The sequence below is a fragment of the Passer domesticus genome, chromosome 1 (assembly GCF_036417665.1).
Source record: "Passer domesticus isolate bPasDom1 chromosome 1, bPasDom1.hap1, whole genome shotgun sequence".
Lineage (NCBI taxonomy): Eukaryota > Metazoa > Chordata > Aves > Passeriformes > Passeridae > Passer > Passer domesticus.
Window position 1 is genome coordinate 114,455,401 of NC_087474.1, and position 21,761 is coordinate 114,477,161.

Here is a 21,761-nt window from a genome sequence, read left to right on the forward strand (position 1 = left end):
GGGTCCAGCTTGTGTCCTGTAGTTGGTCTTGGACTGTAAATGCAGTAAACCCATAACTGTCTCATAACCAACTGAGGCCACAAAAAATAGCTTTATACCAGGCAGCTTGTAGCCAGCTCATTTTGAAATAGAACATGTGACACAAATTAAACTGTTTGTTTCAGGTGGTACACAAGCAGGACAGAAATATGTTCATAAAGAGAGTTTGGAAAGATTGGTTGTATAAAGCGTAGAATAATAAAGGACAGAATTTTTTAATGTTATTGGTATCTTTACTGTTAATTATTTTGTATCATTTAGTTGTCTTTATTTGTCAAGAACAAGCAGACATTAAATGAGATTTAAAATAGGGAAAATGCCAGACAAAAATTAGCTTTTTTTGGTGCTTAATTAAATTATGGAAATATTAAATTATGGAAATACTATACTAATACAGAACACATCAGTGTTTCAAGGACTTCTAAGATTGAGCACTTACATAAAATTATTCTGAGTTGTGAGTTTAATGATGAACAGCAAACAGGGTACAGCCAATCTCTAAATATAGCACTGAACCTTAAAAATCAAGGTGGCACCTATTAGGTACAAATCTTGACCTGTGACACAACAGTAGGCTCCCATGGGTTTGGGTTGAGATCTGTGTAATGATGAAGAAAATTATTTGAGGAATCTAGAGGCAAAACAGACAACAGCAAAACAAAACCATAAAAATTAAAGTGGACTGAAGAATTGGAGCTATCACTACATTAGTTTGAGGCAGCATGGAAAAAGGCTTAATGGTTGCTTTAGTGACTAAAACCAAATTTAAATTGCTTTGTATTTCATAGGTTATCCTTAGCCTAAGGTAGCAATTTTGTCCATGGAGACAAGTGAGCAATTACTCATCTTTACAACACAGTCTGACTTGTGTGTACGTGGACAAAAGTAATTAATGATTGTGTAGAACGAATGTTGTAATTGTGCCACCTCTGCCTTTTCTAACATGTCATTTTACTACTTTTTTCAATTACTAGCTTGAAACATAATTTTTGCAAACCACAGAGAAGGTGTATGGTATTACATTTTACAGTTGGTTCTGTTTCCTTCAAGGACCTGACAAGATTATCATGTTAAGATGTGTATATTGATTTTTTTAATACTTTTTTCTATAAATTTCAGTGAATGAAAAAAACAACTTACAGGATGAGAATAAAAAGTTAACTGAACAGTTCCAGCAATTACAGAAGGAGCTAGAGTAAGTTTTGGGTTGTTTGGGATATTCCCCCATTCCTCTGCAGAAATGTCTGGGAATATAAATATCAGCTTTTAAGTCTTTAAATCTTGTTTCCCCTTTGTGACAGATAGTGTGATGAGATAGCCTAGTGCCACAACATAACATAAGCCCAGTTGCCTTCTATTGTGCAGAATTTTATTTTCTTTTATCTGTGTGCATCTTGTTTTATTTAAACTGGGAGTAAAACTCAGAGAAGTGAATTTATCATAGAAATTTTGCTTGACTTCTGATCACAGTGTATAGCAAAGCCTTATGTCTGATGCTTTTATTCCTTGGTTGCCTCTTTACCTTTTGTTTCCTCCTAGGCTAAGATTTCAGAAAAGTAGTTCTTTAGATAGTCAGTAAGTCCCAGGATCTTGCAATACATTTTTTAAATAAACTTACTATAATTTTGCAATTTTAAAAGAAAAATACTGTAGTAATTTTTGAAAACAAGACATAGAAATAATGAGCTACAAATTGACTGTGAAATTTTAATCTGCTATAGTAAGAATGTGTCATCTAATGTTGTGGTTAATATGTGAATGTGGTGTACTGTGCAAGGCAGAGGCAGTGTTCCTTTCTTCTTGTGGTCTGACATCATCTGAAACTTATCTCACTTTTCCCTGTCTGTGACCAAGTTGTGTACATGCCTCAGAGAAATGGGACAGGATGTGTGGACTTGATACAGAAGGTTTTTTATACATGTGGTTTATTTCTTGTCTCTGTCAGAATTTAACTTCAGTAGCGAGTGAAACAACTAGAGTTCAGTACAGAATGACTGTCCTATTCCTTTGTATTTCTTGGTTTGTCTCCCATCTTTCAACCTCATTGTCCTTTCTTTTTTCTGTATGCATTTAAACTTCTTGGGGTAACATACTTCATACCCCAGCTTCCATTAAAAATCTCTGACCTATTAAGCTGACAATAACCAATGTAACAATTCATTATTTGCTCTGCATGTTAGGTGATCATTCAAATAAGTGCAGAGTTGAGTGGATAAACAGTAATTTACAAGGATGGTAGTGCTGTTGTAACACAGACACTGCATTTGGTTGTTTTGGTTGAGATATAATCATGGTACTTTATTTAGAATTAGCAACCTAGATTGTAGGTGCAAAGTAGCGGATTGTTTTTACTGTATGATATGAAATCATATTTTTGCAGTCCTCTGTATTTTGTAACCACATTATAATAGGAATAAAAATCTGAGAATTTTCCATATAAAATCAGTGGAAAGAAAAGAAATCAGAAATCCGTGGAAGTATAGGAGAATTATATTATCTGATGCTTTATGGCATTGAGATTTATGCATGGCTGGGAGCAGCAAGGAAATTTCTACAAAAACCTCTTCTGGGGTCTCAGATAAATCCATTATTCAGAAGTTATTTATTACATAGTTATGATGTACAGTATGTATGGCAGCTGCTTCATTTGATGTTTTTTTTCTGTGATGGTATGTAGAAACTACCTCTTGGTTTATATGGAAGTAAAGTGCATAAAAATGTATTTTTACTACGTTCATTTGTCAAACAAGGCCATGTGTGCCAGTAAATTTAAAGAGAACTTTAACAGCTAACTTAAATTTGAAGAGTAAATTGATTAATATATTTCTCTGTTGTTTATTTTGATTTGTGTCTTAAGATATTGCTAGTAGATAATACAGTTTTCTAGTGCTTTCTTTGTAAATGTGCTAGAAAAGAGGAATTACAAAATCACACAAGGGATTCATCAAGACTTGAGAACATCAGTGCATCAGTATTTGTCATTAAGTGTTCAAAGTTAGTAGTGGTAAAAAGCCCAACTGCAAAAATGCTTTTTGTCTCAAGCCAGACAGCTTTTTAAAGTTTTCCATTACCTTATTTTATATAAGATGTTGTGGTTCAGCTTCAATGCAAGCAAAAATCTATCTGTATTTCCTCTTCTTCCCTTAAATCAAAACCTTATATCCTTCTCTTTATAGTTAGGAAATTATCTTTTGGCCTGTGTTTTCTCTTCAGAATTGTAAGGAAAAGTGCAACTGCAGGAAGATGACCAGGCAGGCTGTGTTAGATTTCTGTGTGCTTTTGTTTTACTGCCTCTTCCATGTCTCAGTGCCACCACCATAGGGCAGATAGGCCCTTATGAAGTACTAAACAAACTATTTAAATTCGAAGATGCAAAATCAGTCTTTTTTTGTTGTTATTCCCTCACTATGTTTAGATAGAGTTTTTGAAGAGAAAAGACATTGTATTATATACTGACTCTCCAGCAGGTTGCTAGAGCTGATAGTGTGACAGAAGGTAACTTGTCTTCATAACTTGTCTTGTATTTTACATTACTTGTTTTCAATGCTTTTTTGCATTATTCCATGATGACCTTTTTTGGGCTGAGTTAGAGGTAACATCAATGCTTTGGAGGGTGACTACTTTGAGTACAGTGCTATTCAGTACTATTTAAAATTGTCCAAAAGCTTTTATTTTGTGTTTAAGGCAATATTTTTAACCACTGAATATATTCTGAATTGGAAAGGACCCAACAAGGTTCAGCAAGTCCAACTCTTAAGCAAGTGGCCTCACCAGGGATTGAACCCAGAATCTTGGTGTTATCCAGCACCATGCTCTAGCCAGCTCAGTCAGTCTCAAGGTCATAAACTGTGAAGATGTACAGGGATTTCCATACAAGGGGGAGACACTGATCCATCTATTTCACAATTCTTTTGTTAAAGAAGCACCTACTTCAGAGGACAAGCTATAATCTCTACAGTACCTAGCTGCTTCTGGGAAAAAGGGCTTCCATAGTGCAGTTGTATGCTGACTTCAAATGTGAAGAGCTAGGGTTGTATACTGTTCTTGGGCTTGATGGAGCAATGGTCAATCTTCTGTTAGATGTATCTAAAAACTGGGTTGAGTATTACTTTTTTACAGTGTAATGTTTTTGAGGTGGCTGTATTTCCAGAATTGTTGGGTTCTCGTACTGTGATTGTCCTGCTTGCTGAAGTGAAAACTCTATCTTGCTGACTTGGGGTTTTATTTGACCACTTGATTTGGTCTCCAGGGTGCAAAAGCAACAAGCAGTGGAGGCAGAAGAAGTTATTCCAGATTCTCCAGTTGTAACATCTTCGTTTTCTGTGGTTAATCGTATGAGAAGGAAAAAAGAGAACAGGCATGTCCGATACACAGAACATACACCTCCAGATTTGGAACTTAGGGAAAGCAACGGTGGTAAGAGGGGTTTTTTTGTTGTTTTTTTTTTGTAATTAATTAAGGGCTGAACAGAAAGATGGTGTATAAACTTGATTGCAAAGGGCAAAAACTAAAAAAAACCAAAACCCTATGGCTTTTTTTTGCTCTACCTTTTGTCTTTTTGTGTGATAATGCATGAGTCCGGGGGAAAAAGTCTATAGCAGTAACTGTTACATCAGTGATATGCTTAGAACTTATCTCAGCCTTTTACTTTTATTCATCCATGTGCACGTGCAAATGTAACAGTTTTCCAGCCTATTTTTCTTCTCTACTTGCAAATTGGCTAAAAAAGCATGTTCAGGTTTGATTTGTGCATGCAGCAATGTCACCACCTAGTGGAGAGTGAAACAGATGTTTTGCCACATTCTGAAATTATTCTGCAGCTGAAGTAATGTAACTGAAACTGGTAGATATCTACATGATCTCTCTATATTCCACACTGTTTGCACTTGTTTTGTGTCTTACGTTCAGAAGTATTGTGTGCATTTAATTTCCAGACTTTGTTCTGTAGTGTCATAGAAGTAACTAATATATTTTGTCTACAAAAAGTATTTTTGTGAAATTTTGCTTTTATTTTATTGATACACATGAAATTTCATAAGCCAGGTCAATTTGTGGCATTGTAAAAAGGTATTTTAAGTATGAATAAATATGACTAAATATTAATCTTCACTAAAAGCCTCTTCCAAGAATAAAAATAGGATAACTGTAGGATGAAAAGGGTGGGCTGGTTGTTCATGCCCTTTATTTTGCATTTGAAATTTTTAGTGCTGTGAGTATTTTCTCCTTTCTAAGCATACCTATCTCTCTCCATATTCTGTATAAAAAATGGAACTACTAAATGAATCCAAAGTTTAACAGTAAGAAATAGTGTGAATACCTATCACAGTTAATGGCTTTGAAAAGCTGTTGGTCATCAAGGTAGAAAGGACTACATGGCATATGTTTGTCATGATTCAGATCTCAGGTTTCTCACCTTTTTATTACCTTAGCTGATGCAGAACATTGTTTCCTTGGATGGTTTACTCTTCAATAATTTCATTGCCCTATTAACAGGTCAAATACAGCTTTAATAACTATTTTTATATGGTCAGACTAGATGGTGGTGTCATTTTGTGTTAGTATTGTTTTAGGGCTGGCTGGCTAAACTCATATTTTTGAGGAAAAGGATTAATATAAAATATTTATAATTTTATTTTTTGCGACATATCACTGTCACAAATTATCAGATGTGCTTACATTGCTAGATCTACTGAAATATTAAATCTCCCATTTAAGTGCTTTTAAGATCTGGGTCATTGTCTATATCTATGCAAAATTATCACAACAGGGTACCTAATTTCACCATGTGAAAATGTTTCCACATCTCCTAGAGTTTGGAAAGATTCCACTTTTTTCCACACAAGTGAGCACTCACCATGGAGGAGAGATACTAGTGACAGACACCTGTGATCCACAACTGTCCCCTGTGCCACGTAAGTGTATTAATAGATTTAATTCTAATTCCATTCAGAATAAGGCAAAAATATTGTAAAACTGAGGTTTCATCTCTTTAACCCTTTTTAACACAGAAACTTAATAAAGCACAAACCTTTTAAAATACACTAATGACTGACAATCAGCATGGAATTATTCATGCAAGTCAGGGCTGTGGTGGTTGCTGTTCTTGTGCTTTCCAATCTTATTATCTTGCCCCAGTTTAATGAACTGAGTAATGTTAAACCCCTCAAAGAGGGGAAGCTCATATCTTTGTTTTCCTAATAAAAATACATTAAAAATAATGGTCACTGTCAGTTAGGAAATATGCAAGACAAGCATTGTATTATAAATACACATTATCTCCGTTCTTTTATCAGACTATTTGTGCCCTGGACTGGGAGTGTGAAAAGCAACTTATAGGATTGATTTTTAATTCTTGGGAGCTGTATTATTCAAATTGGACACATATTTCTCTGTATCAAACTGGTACAGCAGTTTGCTCTCATCAGAAATTCTTTTGCCACTTACTGCTTCCAGATATAACTTTTATCTGACAGAGTTCAAACTATTTCCATAAATGCCAGTTTTAATTTGTGATTTTTTGGTTCTGTGTGTGTACCCTCTCTGTGAGTTGAGCAAGATACTATAATGCATATGTAGCTTACTGTGATCTTCTTTCTACTCACAAAGATAAACCAAGGGTGGGAGGATACCCTGTTCCAAAGCCATCTTTTAACTTGGCTGCAGTCGTTGCAGAAACAATTGGACTTAGTGTTGAAGAGGAGTCTGTAAGTATTCCCAAATTTCTTACATAATCAACTTTTTGGGCCAGTTGTTTACAAAAACAGTGTTTTTCTCTTTTGCATTAAAATTCTGCAAAAGTATTCTGAGTTCCAGTAAGTTCACTTTGGTTTGCTTTTGCTTAGTCTTTGCTGGCTTGAGCGTGAAGACATATAACTGAGCTGACCTGGCGGGGGTTGAGGAGGGTGGAGACATGGTTCCTCCTTTCAAGTTTCATTAGTACAGTGATCTAAATCCTTGGGTCTGATAAATTCCCTTTGTGCAGTAATCAAATCTAAGACATTGAGAAATGTTTCTTGGCCATGAGACTGGTTGGTGACTCAGGTGAGATTATTTGATGGTTTTGGTTGGTAACTACCATGAAAATTATATTATGAAGAATATTTTTGTGCCCATGCATGTGAATGGTTTTTTTTCAGTTTCCATAAGATTTCTTTGAAGCTTCTGGTCCAAATTTCATCTCTAAACTTTTATGACTTTTTAGAGTTTGAATGTTTTGATTTGAATGGGTCTTCAGAGTATTTATGTGCCAACTGAGCATATTTCTAATTTTAAATCCTATATCTTCTCACACTTCTTTTCTTTGTTTTTCTTCACCACTTGCAAGGAGTCCCAGAGTGTACTGAATCTTCCCCTCACTAATACAGTTATGAGCCAGGCCTCAGAGAGCATGCAGTCTGAAGACTCAAGAAAACATCCAGCTTCTGAATCAAGAAATGATGACAACAATTTAGGGTGTGTTTCCACTCAGTTATAATAGTTATAATTGTTTTAAGCAGGCTTACAGAAGTTTGGGTCTTTGTAGAATTTCAAATCACGCAGCGTTTTGCTTTAAAGGTATAGAAATGGAAATAAGTATTTTTGTATCAGAGTATTTTTGTATTACTTCTTTCAAGTAAATAACATGACAAGCAAAGAAACTGATAGAATGCAAAACTATAGGCTTTTACTTAATTCACAAACTTCTGGTTTGGGCTTCTTGTGTACACAGTCCCTTCTTTCCTAACTTCTCATTATTGCAAGGTATCTTATGAGGCCCATAACCCTGTGGATAGTGGGCGTGGAGCTGGAATGAAAGAAAGATTCTGTTGCTGTGATTAAGTGTCAAACCAATTGACTGTTGCCCTTCCCATTCCCCTCAGGATATTGAGGTGTAAACTGATTTTTTTTTGGCCCTATTTGTTGTCTTGAATCTATGTTTTGGTGATGACAGGCAAAAAACAGCACCTGAAAGGAGCTTGCACTTTTTTCCTTCACTTGCAGAAGCTTGGAGAATCTGTTGTGATTTTAAGATGTTTATGAGAACCTAAATAAGACTCCTGTTGCAACCATTCTCACTTTCTTCCTTTTTATTGCACTGAAAGGTAGGGAGTGCTTGGATAGAAGAGAAACTTAGTCAAGCTTAACTCTGTCCTTAGTTCTCAGTTGAATGTGGAACAGAATTTCACACCATACACCAAAATGAAGGACAAGATCTGTATTTTGTTTGGCTTCTACAGCTCTAAGTGCAACAGTACCTATCCCTAGAATAGGTTAATTTTTGTTTTTCATTCTGTTTTCAGTTAATACTAGCAGCTCACACAGCTTTAAGGCAGATCAGCAATAGGAAACATTCTATTTTTTTTATATCTCTTTCTCTCTTTCCCTCTGTACACCAGAAAAATCTCTCATGTCTCATTGTATTCAGTATTTCAGATCCATCTCATAACACTCCACCACGTGATGACTGGGATTCTCGGGTAGCTTCTCCTGTTTTTGGAGCTGCTAGCAGTGTGAAGAACAATTCAAGTACAGTTCATGCTCCTTGTATTTTAGATTCAGGATTGAAGCCTCATCTCAAAACCAACCTCTTCAACAATCCATCCAGTTCCAGATCTCATAAAAGTAGATCAAAATCTGAAGATGTTGCTTTTGTTGCACCGCTGAATCTTGGGACAGAAATCAACTCGGTTATCAGTCAGGGCTCTGTCCATAGGCAAATGGTTGTGAAAAAGAATTCTATTGAGGCTGTAACCTGTGTTGGAAACACCTGCACAGCTAAAAATGAGGTGATCAACAGCGATGTCCTTCTTGTATACCAAAAGCAGCTGGAAGGCAGGTGTGCTAAGAGGAAGAAAGCTGAAGATGATCATGCAGTTAGCTGTGAGAAAACATCATTCAGCAAAGAGAACTCTGTGCCCTTTCGATCTGATGTTCAGCAGGTTAATGGGGAACATGCAGGGGATAAGCCCTTGGATCTGTCTGATCGCTTCTCTGCAGTTCGTGGTCAAGAGAAAAAACAAGGAAGTGAGGAGACATACAAAAACAGACTGAAGCAAGTGACTCTGCATGACATTTTTTCACACATAGGGAAGGCCATTCCTGAAGGTTCGTCATCCGTTCAAAATGCCAACAATGAGAGCTGTTTGTTTGGCAGAGATTTACAAGAGGAATCCTGTGTACAAGAGGCAGTACTGGGAAAAACATTCCCTGACAGGAAAAACCAGATGCCAATGAAAGAAGAAGTTCCTCCCTTCAAATTTGCACCACTGCCAAGTTCTGCAGAGACAGAGGAACTTTTTGATGATGTAAAGGTATGGTTTTCTGACTCTCTTTCCTACTCCTTTGAAGTATTTTATTTAAGTTTTGGGTAATAGTAAAATTGCAATATGTTGTTAGGTTGCCAGTGGCCATGTACCAAATAGAAAGAAAACAAGGACAGGACATGGAGAGTCTGAACCAGCATCTGTACTTCAGCCAAACCCTTGTAGACTATCAAAAAGTAAAGCACAGCAAAATGAGCAAGGTAACTTGATGAAAATGTTCCTTTACTGCCTGCCTACCCCCTCAGCCTGTGCTCAGATTGAATAGATTTTTTCCTATCTTCCTTTCTTCTACTTTAATCCCTTTGTTCTGCTTCCAACTCAGTCACATTCTGTTTGGGATTTCTCAAGCTCACCCCCAACATGTACACATCTGTATCTTCCTGGCATACTTTTGCCACTGTATAATAAATATATCATTGGTATTCAGGTGTACATTCAGCAGGCTAGGAATCTTGTTCTTTCTTGTTTGTTTAGCATTGTTATTTGTTTCAGTGTAATAATAAAATCTCATTAAGTTTGAGTTTAAACTATTTATATCAAATACTTCAAAACTACTCAAGAGTAAGCATAAGTAATTTTGTTAATATTTTTCATTATTCCTAATGATCTGGTAAGGAAATTTGTACCTTCATTGATAATGAACACAGCCTGTCATATATTCTTTCCAGAGCATGTATCTTTCCTCCTAAGTGCTCCCAGTTGGAAAACTAAATTTTTGAGCTAGTGTTTTAGAGTCAAAGCTTCTGTACTCCTCAGCCGAGCTGTTACTCTACATACTTTATTTAGAAATATTGCATTATGAATTTAAAAGATACTTGCCAGTAGTTGGTATGACCATGTAGCTTGGAATCTAAATATTCCCCTCAGAGATAAATCAAGAGGCATCTTTGGAGCAATGACCAGACACTTTTGTACTCTTTGCTTAGACCTGACATTTGCATTGTCACTGATCTAACTTCAATAGTGACACAACTGAGGAAGGCACCCCCTGGCCCTGTTGTTTGTAAGCAGAGGAGGACTGGTAGGTCAAGTGATGGTTGGGGGCCATCTTGAGTATGACACTCACAAAATGATAGTTTTCCATTCTCAGAGAAGTAAGAAGTGGGAGGTAGCAGAACTGCTACCCTGAACTTTTGGAAGGCAGACTTTGGCCTGTTTAGGAGATCACTTGATAGTCCTCCCTTGGGAGGCGGTCCTGAAGGGCAGAAGAGCCCAAGAAGTGTGGACATTCTTGAAGAAGGAAATCTTAAAGGTGTAGGAGAAGGCTGCCCTATGTGCTGCAAGGTGAGCTAATGGGAAGGAAGGGCAGTCTGACTGAACAGAGAGCATTGGCTAGAACTCAGATATAAAGAGTTTATGACTTTTGGAAGAGCGGGCAGGCATCTTCATGAGAACTACAAGGATGTTGTGAGGTTACACAGGATAAAAGTAAGAATGGCCAAAGTTCAGCTAGACCTTAATCTGACTACTGCCATAAAAAATATTTCTGTAAATCCATCAGCAACAAAAGGAGGGCTGAGGAGAATAATCTCTATTGGATTTGGGGGAAACATAGGGACAAAGGATGAGGAAAAGAATTACATACTTAGTGCATTTTTGCCTAAATCCTTAATAGTAATTCTCAGGGTACCCAGGCCCTGAGCTGGAAGACTGGAATAAGGAGCAGAATGAAGTCCCCATATTTCCAAAGGGAAATTGTCAGTGACCTCCTGCACCACTTAAACACACACAAGTCCATGGGGCCAGATGGGACCCACATGAGGGTACTGAGGCAGTTGGCAGAAGTGCTCAGTGAGCCACTTTCCATAATTTATCAGCAGTCCCAGATAACCAGGCAGGTCCTAGTTGACTGGTGGTGAGCAAATGTGACACCCTAAGAAGGGTTGGAGTGAGGATCCAGGGAACTACAAGCCTATCAGCCTGACCCAGGCTGATCCCAGATCACCTTGAGTACCATCATAAAGCACATACAGAACAGCCAGGGGATCAGATGCTTCTGGCAGAGTTTGATTCTAATTATTTGTCCTTTTTTTTCTCATATTCTGTGCATACAGACCTGAAAGATAAACCTTCTTTAGAAAACTTCCAGTGGAGCATAGACCCAGGAGCTGACCTTTCACAGTACAAAATGGACATTACTGTGATTGATACAAAGGTGAACTTTTATAATAAGTCTGCATGTTCTATGACGTTGGAAAAGCCTGCAAAGCAGTATCATGAACATTGTTCTGGGCAGACCAAAACCACTTTTTAACAAAATTCAAAATTTGGGTCATTTGATGTTTGATCATGCAATAGTTATCCTAAAACATGTCCACTGTTTAGTTGTACTTCATAAACTCAGCAGGCATTTTCTCAGTATGAAAGTGGACAAATAGTTGTGAGAAAGATTTCTAACGAGGCCGTAATCTGCAGGAGAAAAAGTAAATCTGTGTCCAAAAAGAAGCCAATAACTGCTTTGAAAGTGTTTCAGATACACAGCACTGACACTGACTACACCAGCTGCTTCTGGGTACAATTGTCATGTTTGCTTTTTTTTTCTCTAGGGTGGTTCTCAGACCAGAGTTGGAGGGGAAGTTGTTGATATGGATTATACTTATGTTAGTGACAGTGTGCTATTAGAAATGAAAAATCAACAGGAAAGCAGTCCACGTAAGACTTCTATTTTTTTCTCTTCAGTTTGGTTTGCTTTTTTGTGGTATGGTGGAGATTTGGGGATTTGTTGGAGTTTTTTTGTTTGGTTCGTTTTTTGAGGAGGACGAGGAAAGAGTAAAAGAGCATTTTTTTTTTCTCTATGGCTAGATAGTAGAAAATGGTTTGCAGTAAAAAATTGATGATGAATTTTTATAGGTTACACAGGGTCAGTCTGTTTCCTAGAGAGTTGGTGGTGGGTTTTGAGGTTGTTTTTTTTTAACATAGTTTAAGAAAAAAGACAGGATTTGTGCTGAGAGAGCCAGTAGCTAGCTATTCCTTTACAGTGCTTAAAGGGTGAAATACTTGACCATATACCAGTTCTGATCTCACATGCAGTAAACAGCTTTGAAAATTTTCTATGTAATCACATCAGACTTTGTATGCGAAGACTAATTTCATTTTTAATGACATACAAATAGAACTAGTATGTTCAAAATAAATCCAAATGTGTTTATATCACTTTTACCATATGGTATGTGGTGAATAATGGCTGCACAGCAGTGACTATTTCCTACCCACAACAAGTGTTTCCTTTTGCTTGGATAAGTCCATAATAACAAGAACAAAAATTTCACATATCCAGTATTAAGGATAAAGGTACCTCACGGTGATTTAGCAGTTAATCAGATTTTAGAAATGGGATCCCAGGTATCTGAAAAATAAATGAGCATTGGCCAAATTTGAAAGATTGACAGAGAAGTTTCAGCAAGAATTGAGGTGTAGCTGGTTTTGAGTTAATTGGTACTGGAGCAGTAAGTAAATGTTAATTCTTTTGACACACATTTAGTCAAAATGCAATTTCTTGACTAAAATCATTGAGACACTGATTTGGATGTTCTTTTAATGACAGGAGGAGAAATAACAAATATGTTTGATCAGACAACCCATGAGGAATATGAATCCTGCCTACCAGAAGATAGTCCTCCTGTGTGTGATGAAAAAGAAACTCTTCATGATGAAGAGCAGGATAAGGGAATAACAGCAGCAAGCAAGAAACTAAAGAGTGGGATATAATTTGGTTTTGTCTTTATTAGCTTACCCAAACTACAAGAGTTGATTTGAAATCAGACTCTGTTCTTTAGGAACAAATATGCCAAATTAACCACCAGTTCTTTTTGCATAAATTTGTGGTAAAGTTGATTACTTGTAAGGACAAAACATAAAGTAATATGAATTTTTTTTTGGTCGTTCATTTATCACCATACAAATGTGGAATGCATAGTGGAAGTTGGCACAGCAGCAGAACATTAAATTGACTCTTAAACACCAGGTTTTGGCTACAGTTATTTACTTCCTTTTTTCTCACTATTCTAGGTTCTATTGAAGATTTTACAGTATTTTGTATTTTAAGCAGCTTTTTCTTTGATGTTCTTCTTGTCTTTTTTGCTTGTCACTGCTGCTTTCCTTCTGCTCCAGTAATGTTTTTTGATTGATGGTTCTATCAGTTCTGTATTATTTTTTGTACCTATTTGAATCTGTTTTCTCAGACTGAAATGTACATGGCATTTTCTTAACAGTTAGTTAATTTACAGAAATTTCTGCAGGCAGTCTGATTATCTTCTATTTTGTTTTGCATGTCTGTTTACAGAACATGAGGATAAACAAGATAAAGCCAAGCAGAAAGCTTTTGTGGAGCCTTATTTCAAAAGTGATGAGAGGTAATTTAGTTTGTTCTCTATGGGCATTTTAAGGCTCTTTGTCTTCCCTATAGGAAACTTGATCCTCCATAAAATAAAGGTGTTTGTGTGTAATAGCCTAGCAGTTGAAGATGCAGAAGATCTACTACATTAGATAAAAGACTTTAGATAAAAACTGGGGTAAGGGAAAAAAAAATTTGAGATTCCCATTACATTTGCTGAAGAGAAGGGATTGCCTCCTCTGCTTTTTATAATTTTAGTGAATGCAGTGTTTTGTAATCTATGTGGTTTCTTACAGGCGTGTGGTCATGCCTGAATTTATGAGCCAAGGACCTGTGGGCTGCTTGTACAAATGAAAACCTTTGCTTCTCTGGTATTTTTGTCCCTTGCTCTCTAGGCAATAAATGGTGTTCAACAATTGCACCTCTTAGTGCCTCCTCTGTTGCCTTCCAGTATAATCATAATTAGAAGTCTGAGTCTTCCTTTCATAATGATACCAAGCCCTTCAGTTAGCTTATATTCTACCTGTGCATGTTTTCTTTGTATGGAAAAACTTGTTTACTGTTTTGAAAGCAGTTAAGTTGAAAAGAACCTACTGATCTTGAACCCCAACATATGTTCCTCTCGTGGAAATCATTGCAAGCACAACTCTGTCTTGGACAGAAATAGAAGGTCTCTATTTGAGTAATTTCTATATAGTAATTACTATTACACTGTGAAAAGCCATAATAATGAGACGACATCTCTGGTTATGTAAAAGTTCATATTGCATTTGAAAACTCTTTTATTTATAGAAATTGCCCTATTCAGCTATGAAAGGCAGTATGATTTGAGTTTTGTAGATGTTTTCTGAATAATTTTTTTAATTTGTCTGTCGATCATTGTGTTCTAAAAGAATGGAAAATTCCAGTCATGTAGAAGAAGTAAACGTACTATTCTGTGAAAACGTTTTTGTTTTTCAGAAAGAATACTGTGTTAGATTTTCCTCATATTGAGGTTATTCGAAAAAAAGAAGAAAGAAGAAAATTACTTGGCCACACTTGTAAGGAATGTGAAATAGTAAGTAGAGCTTTAAAATTTGTCAGTCTTCCATTCTTCTAACTCCAGACAATATCTAAGTGCTGAAGTGCTGTTTTTAATTATTAATCTGGTTGCATCATCATCATTACCTACAGTAGCTGGGAAGTGAGTCTTTACCAAAGCTGGATAACCAAATTTGCAGGTGGTTTGTTTAATTTTAGTGCAGTAACCACATATAGCATGGAAAGACTTGGGTTTGATTTTTTTTGTGTGGATCTGCATGACAGAAGAGCTTCTTGCATCATGGTTCCAGTGAGATTACTGTTAATAAAAAAAAAACATGTTAATACTTGTTAAAAGGTATAAAATTTTCGATTTCACATTACACATTTTTTTCCTCCCTTCCTATTTACTAAGCTGCTTTGGTTACAGATACTTGGTGAGGAGATAAAATATTGATGTAATTACACGTGTAATAAGAACACATTTTATTTAGCCATTAATAGAGTTATGATCTAATAAATGATGACTCAGTAGAAGCGTGGATTAATGACTGAACAATGGTGGATGTTCTGGAATCTTTCCACTTAATTTCCACATGTATCTAGAACCAACGTTTTTCAGAGATTCTCCTGCTATTCACTTTATAGTCAAGTCCCGTTTACTTAGCTGAAGAAATGTATTAGAGTATGTTTTTAGTGAAAATATTTTCTGAAAAATATTGGTAAAACTCATTAAATATAAATACTTAACTTTTACAGTCAACTATAAATACCATTTAAAAAAATACGTTTGATTTAAAGAGTTTGAAAGAAAACAAAACAGCCCCCAACCTTCAGTCTGTTTCGTGGTTCCAGAGCCATGTGTTAAGCATTTTAATTTACTCTTTCTGTAAGCTACAGATCTTCCTTCTGTAAATCAAATTTGTGTTGCTTTCTGTCAAATTGGAGTGATAACTATAGTGTCTGGAAACATTCACAGCTCCAGTTTTGTAACAGTAGGTTTCTACATTAAATGCTAGGAAAGTTTGGGTTTGTTGTTGGTTTTGGCTTGTTTGGGCTTTTTTTTTAAAGTCTACACCATTCAAAATTAATGTCTTGGAATGTGTGGAATGCTTGGCTGTGTCATTGCACAATAATAAATCTAGCTTTGAATTAAATGCCTGTGGAAGAAGGGAGTATTGGATAAAGCATAAATGATGCTTTAGAAAAGTCTTGGCTTGCTGATTAGCCATATGGCTTTGAAAAGCTGCCAAAGTCTAAGGGAATATTTAGGGAGTGGATAGAGATCAGTAAATTGATGTTGGCCTTGTACTGCAAATGGTGTGAGCGGGGTCACTTACTGTCACTCTGAGAAGACCTGGGATTTAACTTCTGCACGTGCCACAGCAGGCTGATATTGAAGTCCTTTATAAGTGCTTATCTTAAAGCTTTGTGGAAGCATCTCATCCACTTTACAGTGTAGAACTTTTGATAAGAAGTCTTGTTTTGGTTTTTTATGACCTTGTGATGCTATCAGAGAAAGATTGTAGGCAAAAGTTACAAGTAGCTTGTAAAAATAACATTTGTTAGTGTGGTTATTAAGTGTTGCTACACTTAGGTGAGTAGGAAGATCATTCTGATGTGTTTTTATATGTATTTAGATTACAGGAATTATTCTGTAAATTTCTGCCAAACTAATGGGAGGAATGTTTTTAGGGTTTGTTCCCTTTCTGAAACTGCAAATTGTAGAGTTCAATAAACAATTCTTTTACAGGGAAGACAGGATGAGATTGCAGTATCTTCACACATGGAAAAGCCTAGCTCAAATGTTTTGTGTGGATTAAAAATGCTGTGGACAGTGAGATCAATCTAGAAAACAGCTGAGAGTTCTTTTTTCTGTTTAGCTGACATACATAACTCTCTGTCAACCCTAATAGATTTCTAAAGAAGCCAAACAAGAAGTTTCTTTCTAATTTATTTTTAAAACATGCTTATCATGATTTTTGATTGTTCTTATTTTCTGTTCCTGTTAAACTGTACTGTATTTTTCATTGTTTGATCTGTAATTATTCCTTACTAATCATAAATTGTTTAACTAAAAAATGCAACACACTAAGAACTTTTAGTAGATTAATTTCTAAAAGTTCAGGCTATTTACAGGACAAAATAAGGAGCACTGCTAATTATCCCTAAATAAAACTCAACAATATTTGTCTTATACAGACACTCTAGAATTCTTATAGTTAATTTTATTGACTTAACACCTCATTCTTAACTTCTGTTAGTAAAAGTTGAATGAGCATACTTTACAATTCCAAGTAGGTTTTCTGAAATCATGCCAGTATCTGAGAGCATGAAATAATATCTTTTGACAGAGGTATCCTGTTCTCTTCCCAAGTTCCCCAGTCTAGGTCACTTTCCATCTGATTGAATGAGTTATAAACTTTAATTTGCCTTTTTGAATTGTAACACTGCCATTTCAGTAGAATTGTTTTACCATTTTCACAAGGGTCAGGTTTCTTGTGTGTAACTGTTGCTTACCACTTGAAAAAAACAGTGCATTCAATTTTAAAATATTTTGACCCTCTATTTGCTCTAAGGTCCAAACTTGTATTTTTAGGAAATAGAACTAGAATGACAAATAAAAAACAGTAGAAAACTGCATGGAAGAAAATATACTCTAACTTTCTATGATGCTACTCAGGGAAACACCCAGCAAAAAGGTTTGGAGGGCATATATACTTTTCTCATTGCAGCCCCCAGTACAGCTAACAGGGGTGAAAGAGTGTAGCCAATTTGCTATAGAGAATGCTCAGCTGGCAGATAATTTCTGGACTCACAGTGTCAGCTACTTTAACTCTTTATTTACTTCTATTTTGAGACTAAGTAAGTAGGAACCACTTTGACTTAAGTTCGCAGCTACTGCTGTAAATTTGGATATTGGAAATAATTCTGCAGCATGGGGTTTGTAGTGGTTTTTTTTCCCTTTTTTATTTTATTTCTAGATGCAAGCTGACACTTAATAAATTTTAAAATTCAGATCTCTTTCAACACCTGTGCTACTTAGCTTTGTAAAACAAGTCAGTAGACTGTTGACATAAGTAATTGTACACATGCCTCAACCTTGTTACTTATGGTATGTTAAAAGATAGAAGGTTAACAAATTTGCCTCGATTAATTTGTATTACTTAGTCTGTAAATTCAGTAAGCTTTTAGGATAATTGCCAGGTGTTTGTCACTTGGATAATGAATCTCTACTCTGGCTGTCCTCACCATTGTTTTTAGATAACTGTGTTAATAAACACAATGATTGATAATGTCAATTGTGTAAAGCAGTCGCTCTATTATGTATGAATTTTTAAACTGGGATTTTTTCCCCCCCTTACATTCAGTATTATGCAGACATTCCAGAAGAAGAAAGAGAGAAGAAACTAGCTTCCTGTTCAAGACATAGATTTCGCTACATTCCTCCAAGTACTCCTGAAAATTTCTGGGAGGTTGGATTTCCTTCCACCCAAACCTGTGTGGAAAGAGGTTTGTGCCAAAAAAAGCTTGAAAAGTACTTTTTAAAGTTCTTTTTTTTCTCCCTGAAATTCTCTCTAGTTCATATTGCAGCCTTTCTCACCCGTTCTTGTTGAGGTCTGTTTCTCAGCAGCCACTGCAGCCACCATTGTCTGGTTTTAGCAGTTCCTGTACTACTAATAAAGGAATATAAGGAGAATTTCTTAGGGTCTAGATAGAGAAGGCAGAAATAATTGGGATTTTCATAGAACTTAATTTAAACCCTATATATTTTTGACCATAAGCAACAATTGGATTTTCAGAGGTAAAGGCCAAGAGATTGTACTTACTTGGGAGAGACAGCACTACTGATGTCCTTTGTCAGTGTTTTTAGAGTTTCATAATAGCAGGTGATAATGGAAATGTTGCAGGTAAGGTGTAGTTAAACAGATTTTCATACACATACCCTGCTTGTTAGTGACAATGAAAAGATGTGGTGTTTGGTTTTGGGGTTTTTTTAAACTCGTCTTCACAAGGAAGTTTGTTCTTTCTAAATAACTTTTCAAAATCTTAGAGCCTGGTGTAAAAATGAGGTTTTACAAATTATGTTAAAACACGGTGAGTTTGCAGTGTACTCTTATGTACAGTTCTTCAGAAGTGGTGAAGTGCTGGAGTGAGGAGGCCTATAGGCACTCTTGAGTTCCTTATATCTTTACTTGTGCATTAGTTGTGAAACATTAACCTTTGCTTTTGTCTGTTCTTGTAACAGTGCCAGGTCAGACATAGGAAAATGTAGCCAGAGTTGTGTATGTGTATTTGTGATAGTGTTGCAGTATCATCCTTAATCTTTCACAACAGGGAGCCTTGATTTTTATGGACCATATAACTTGTTACTAGCCGTGTGGAATCTGCTTGCAGCCTCATTAAAAATTAGCTTCTTGGCTGTCTCCTTGTTCTTCTAGAGTAAGAGCTGTCCAGTTGTTAATGGTCTCAATAGCATATCAGAGGCAGACTTTAGATCAACCCGCTCTTGGAAAAGGAAATATTTTATAGCAGTGCAGCAAGAGAACTAAAACACGAGAGAGTTCCCATGATGAGCAATTGCTCTTGCCACTCCAGTGTAGTGGGGTACAACCATAGGTATTTTCTACTCCTTATTAGTATCTTGAACCATCTGTTTGTGTTGTTTTTTTGGTGTTGTTTTTTTTTTTTTAAATAACTGAGTTATGTAGACAGAATTTTCCAACTATGAAATAGAAATCTACTACTCTCATTTTGGTGGATGTTGTTGTTGATCAACAGTAAGGAATTGACAAAAGCCAGTTGCTGAAACAGATTTGCATAAAATGTCTGTTCACTGTCAGTGTTAGCTAAGTTGAGCATGTTATAGAATTTTTCTATTCACTTTTCTTATCAGAGAGCTTTCAAGGTGTGTTTGATGAATAGACTCATGTTCAGCTTTTCCCAATCTTTAATAAACCTGGGTGCTCTTAAAACAGAGGGAGGTATTGTTTATACCTACAAAACATGTGTCTGAAGTTTTCTCTGTATGACTTGGATTTACATTTTCAAAAGTGATTTTTATTAGGAAATTGAATTAGCAGTTCTTGCATACTTTGTTACTCTTATGTAAAATCCTTGGTAAAAGAAAGTGGAAAGTGCAGTTTTGTTTTGAATAGATGAACAATTCATAGTTTCCATTCTGTTCTTCATTGTCAACTGTCTGTATTTCATTACTGTGCTGTCACCTACTAAAAAGCAGCTGTGTATTTTAATGAATAATATTTGCACACTGGGATCTCAGAACTCTTATTTGAAGTCAGAACCAGTTGTCCCAAAAGGAAAAAAAAAATCACAAGTTATTTTTTGAGGCTAAACACACATTAAAGCTAAAGTTATGTCTGTTTTTTTATAGTATTTCTTACCCTAGGTTTATTCTTTTTAAGGCTACATTAAAGAGGACCTTGCTCCCTGTCAACGTCCAAAAAGGCGGCAGCCCTATGCTGTGATGTTTTCTCCAAAAGCAAAAGAGCAGAAGACATAAAGGATGGGGAAGTGAGAAGTGTCAGCCTGAAGTGGATCTCTCCTGTCCGTAGATATTTATAGTTAATATAAACTTGAAATAAAGAACTGTGTTTTCCACAATTACAGATAAATTGTTTAATTGAATATGTAAATTTTATAAAATTCATTTGCAAGTCTGATGTACCAGGAAACAAAATTATTTAATGTATGTTTGTTTCATATTGTGTTAATACATTTTGTATTCATTTTTGCACCTGTCAGAGAGGTCTCCTACTTTTTTTTTTTTTTTTAAGGCAAACAGCTGAAATTCCAGCAATTCCTGTCTGAACTTTGTGTCAGTGAGTAACTGCTTTGAAGTTACTGAAATCAGTTGTTCTTGCAAGAGTAAATGTCTGTCAATGGGAACAGAAATGACAATTTTCTAGGGTGCTTTTATTTTGCTCTGGATTTTCTTGTATTTCTTTTCTCTTGTTGCAATAATGGTTGTATCTACTTGGAATAAAGCTGTATTAAATATGAAATGTATCTACTGTTCATAGTTTGGAGGTGTGAAAACCAGGAAGTCTAAGTGTCTTTCTTCAATTCTGGTGTTAAATGTATAACACCATGTTTTCCTTAGTGTTTAAATTAGATCATCCAATATTCCTTTTATTTTTTTCCTTGAAATATCTTTGCATATATGTGTCCCATTTATTGATCAAGATAAGCATTGTTATTGTTATTTCTAAATTTGGGTGACAGCTCTGCCCAGAGTTCTCCTAGTGGGTAGCAATAGTCATCACCTAGGTTACGAATTATTATCCAGAGATATTTTAAATTAATATTTTGTAGCAGGTAGCAGGAGATATATTTCCAAACTTGCATTGGGAAATTAAGATTATACAGTATCACAGAGACAGGGTAATACCTACATAGGCTTTATGCCTTTGACAAGTCAAAGATCACCATAAGGTCCCTAAGAATAAAGAAGCTACAATCAGAGTTGGGTTCAAGCACTGATAACTCCTTCAAAAAGAGAGCATAAAGCAAGCAACTATTGAAATGTCTGAAGTAAAAATAAAACAATAAAAAGTACAGATACATCTGGGGGTTTATCTGTATATATATTTATACATAAAAATGTATCTGTAATTTCTATTCTTATACTTTAGGTATGGGTATAAAATATATATTTAAAAACTTGGTGGATAAGACCATTTAAATTCAGCTGTATTTATATAGGAATGTTGGCAGGTTCTGCTGGTGGAGAGATTGTAGCATAGGCCCAAGAAAAAACTAAATCACATGTGATCAATTTAACTGTAACTCTAAGTGGCACAAAATCCTTTTAGGTTGAAATTACAGGCCTTGCAGAAAAGTAGAAGGGATGACTGTAGGCACTGTCCCTATCCTACCTGCTTACTTGGTTTAATTCAGCATTTCACAGGAGTATATCCTAAGGAATGCCAAAGGCGTAGAGCCAAATAACAAGTCTTTAGTCTTTCCCATAGATACTAATACAATTAATGTTTACAACACTAAAATAATTTCTTGGAACAGACAGTCAACCCATTCCAAGGTAA

General features: G+C 35.8%; 1 protein-coding gene across 4 annotated transcripts in view; it reads left to right on the top strand.

Moving 5' to 3' along the window:
- Positions 1–20,720, top strand: part of RBBP8 (RB binding protein 8, endonuclease) — a 33,917-nt gene extending 13,197 nt beyond the window's left edge. For all 4 annotated transcript variants that reach the window (XM_064435142.1, XM_064435138.1, XM_064435149.1 and 1 more), the window contains exons 6-19: positions 1,159–1,234; positions 4,289–4,455; positions 5,850–5,951; positions 6,646–6,743; positions 7,364–7,491; positions 8,444–9,329; positions 9,415–9,541; positions 11,396–11,496; positions 11,888–11,993; positions 12,886–13,038; positions 13,624–13,693; positions 14,635–14,731; positions 18,066–18,207; positions 20,121–20,720. In XM_064435142.1, the coding sequence (XP_064291212.1) occupies positions 1,159–1,234; positions 4,289–4,455; positions 5,850–5,951; positions 6,646–6,743; positions 7,364–7,491; positions 8,444–9,329; positions 9,415–9,541; positions 11,396–11,496; positions 11,888–11,993; positions 12,886–13,038; positions 13,624–13,693; positions 14,635–14,731; positions 18,066–18,207; positions 20,121–20,218 (2,351 nt within the window). In that variant the 3' untranslated portion in view covers positions 20,219–20,720. The remainder of the gene's footprint in view (positions 1–1,158; positions 1,235–4,288; positions 4,456–5,849; positions 5,952–6,645; positions 6,744–7,363; positions 7,492–8,443; positions 9,330–9,414; positions 9,542–11,395; positions 11,497–11,887; positions 11,994–12,885; positions 13,039–13,623; positions 13,694–14,634; positions 14,732–18,065; positions 18,208–20,120) is intronic.
- The last annotated feature ends 1,041 nt before the right edge of the window (positions 20,721–21,761 follow it).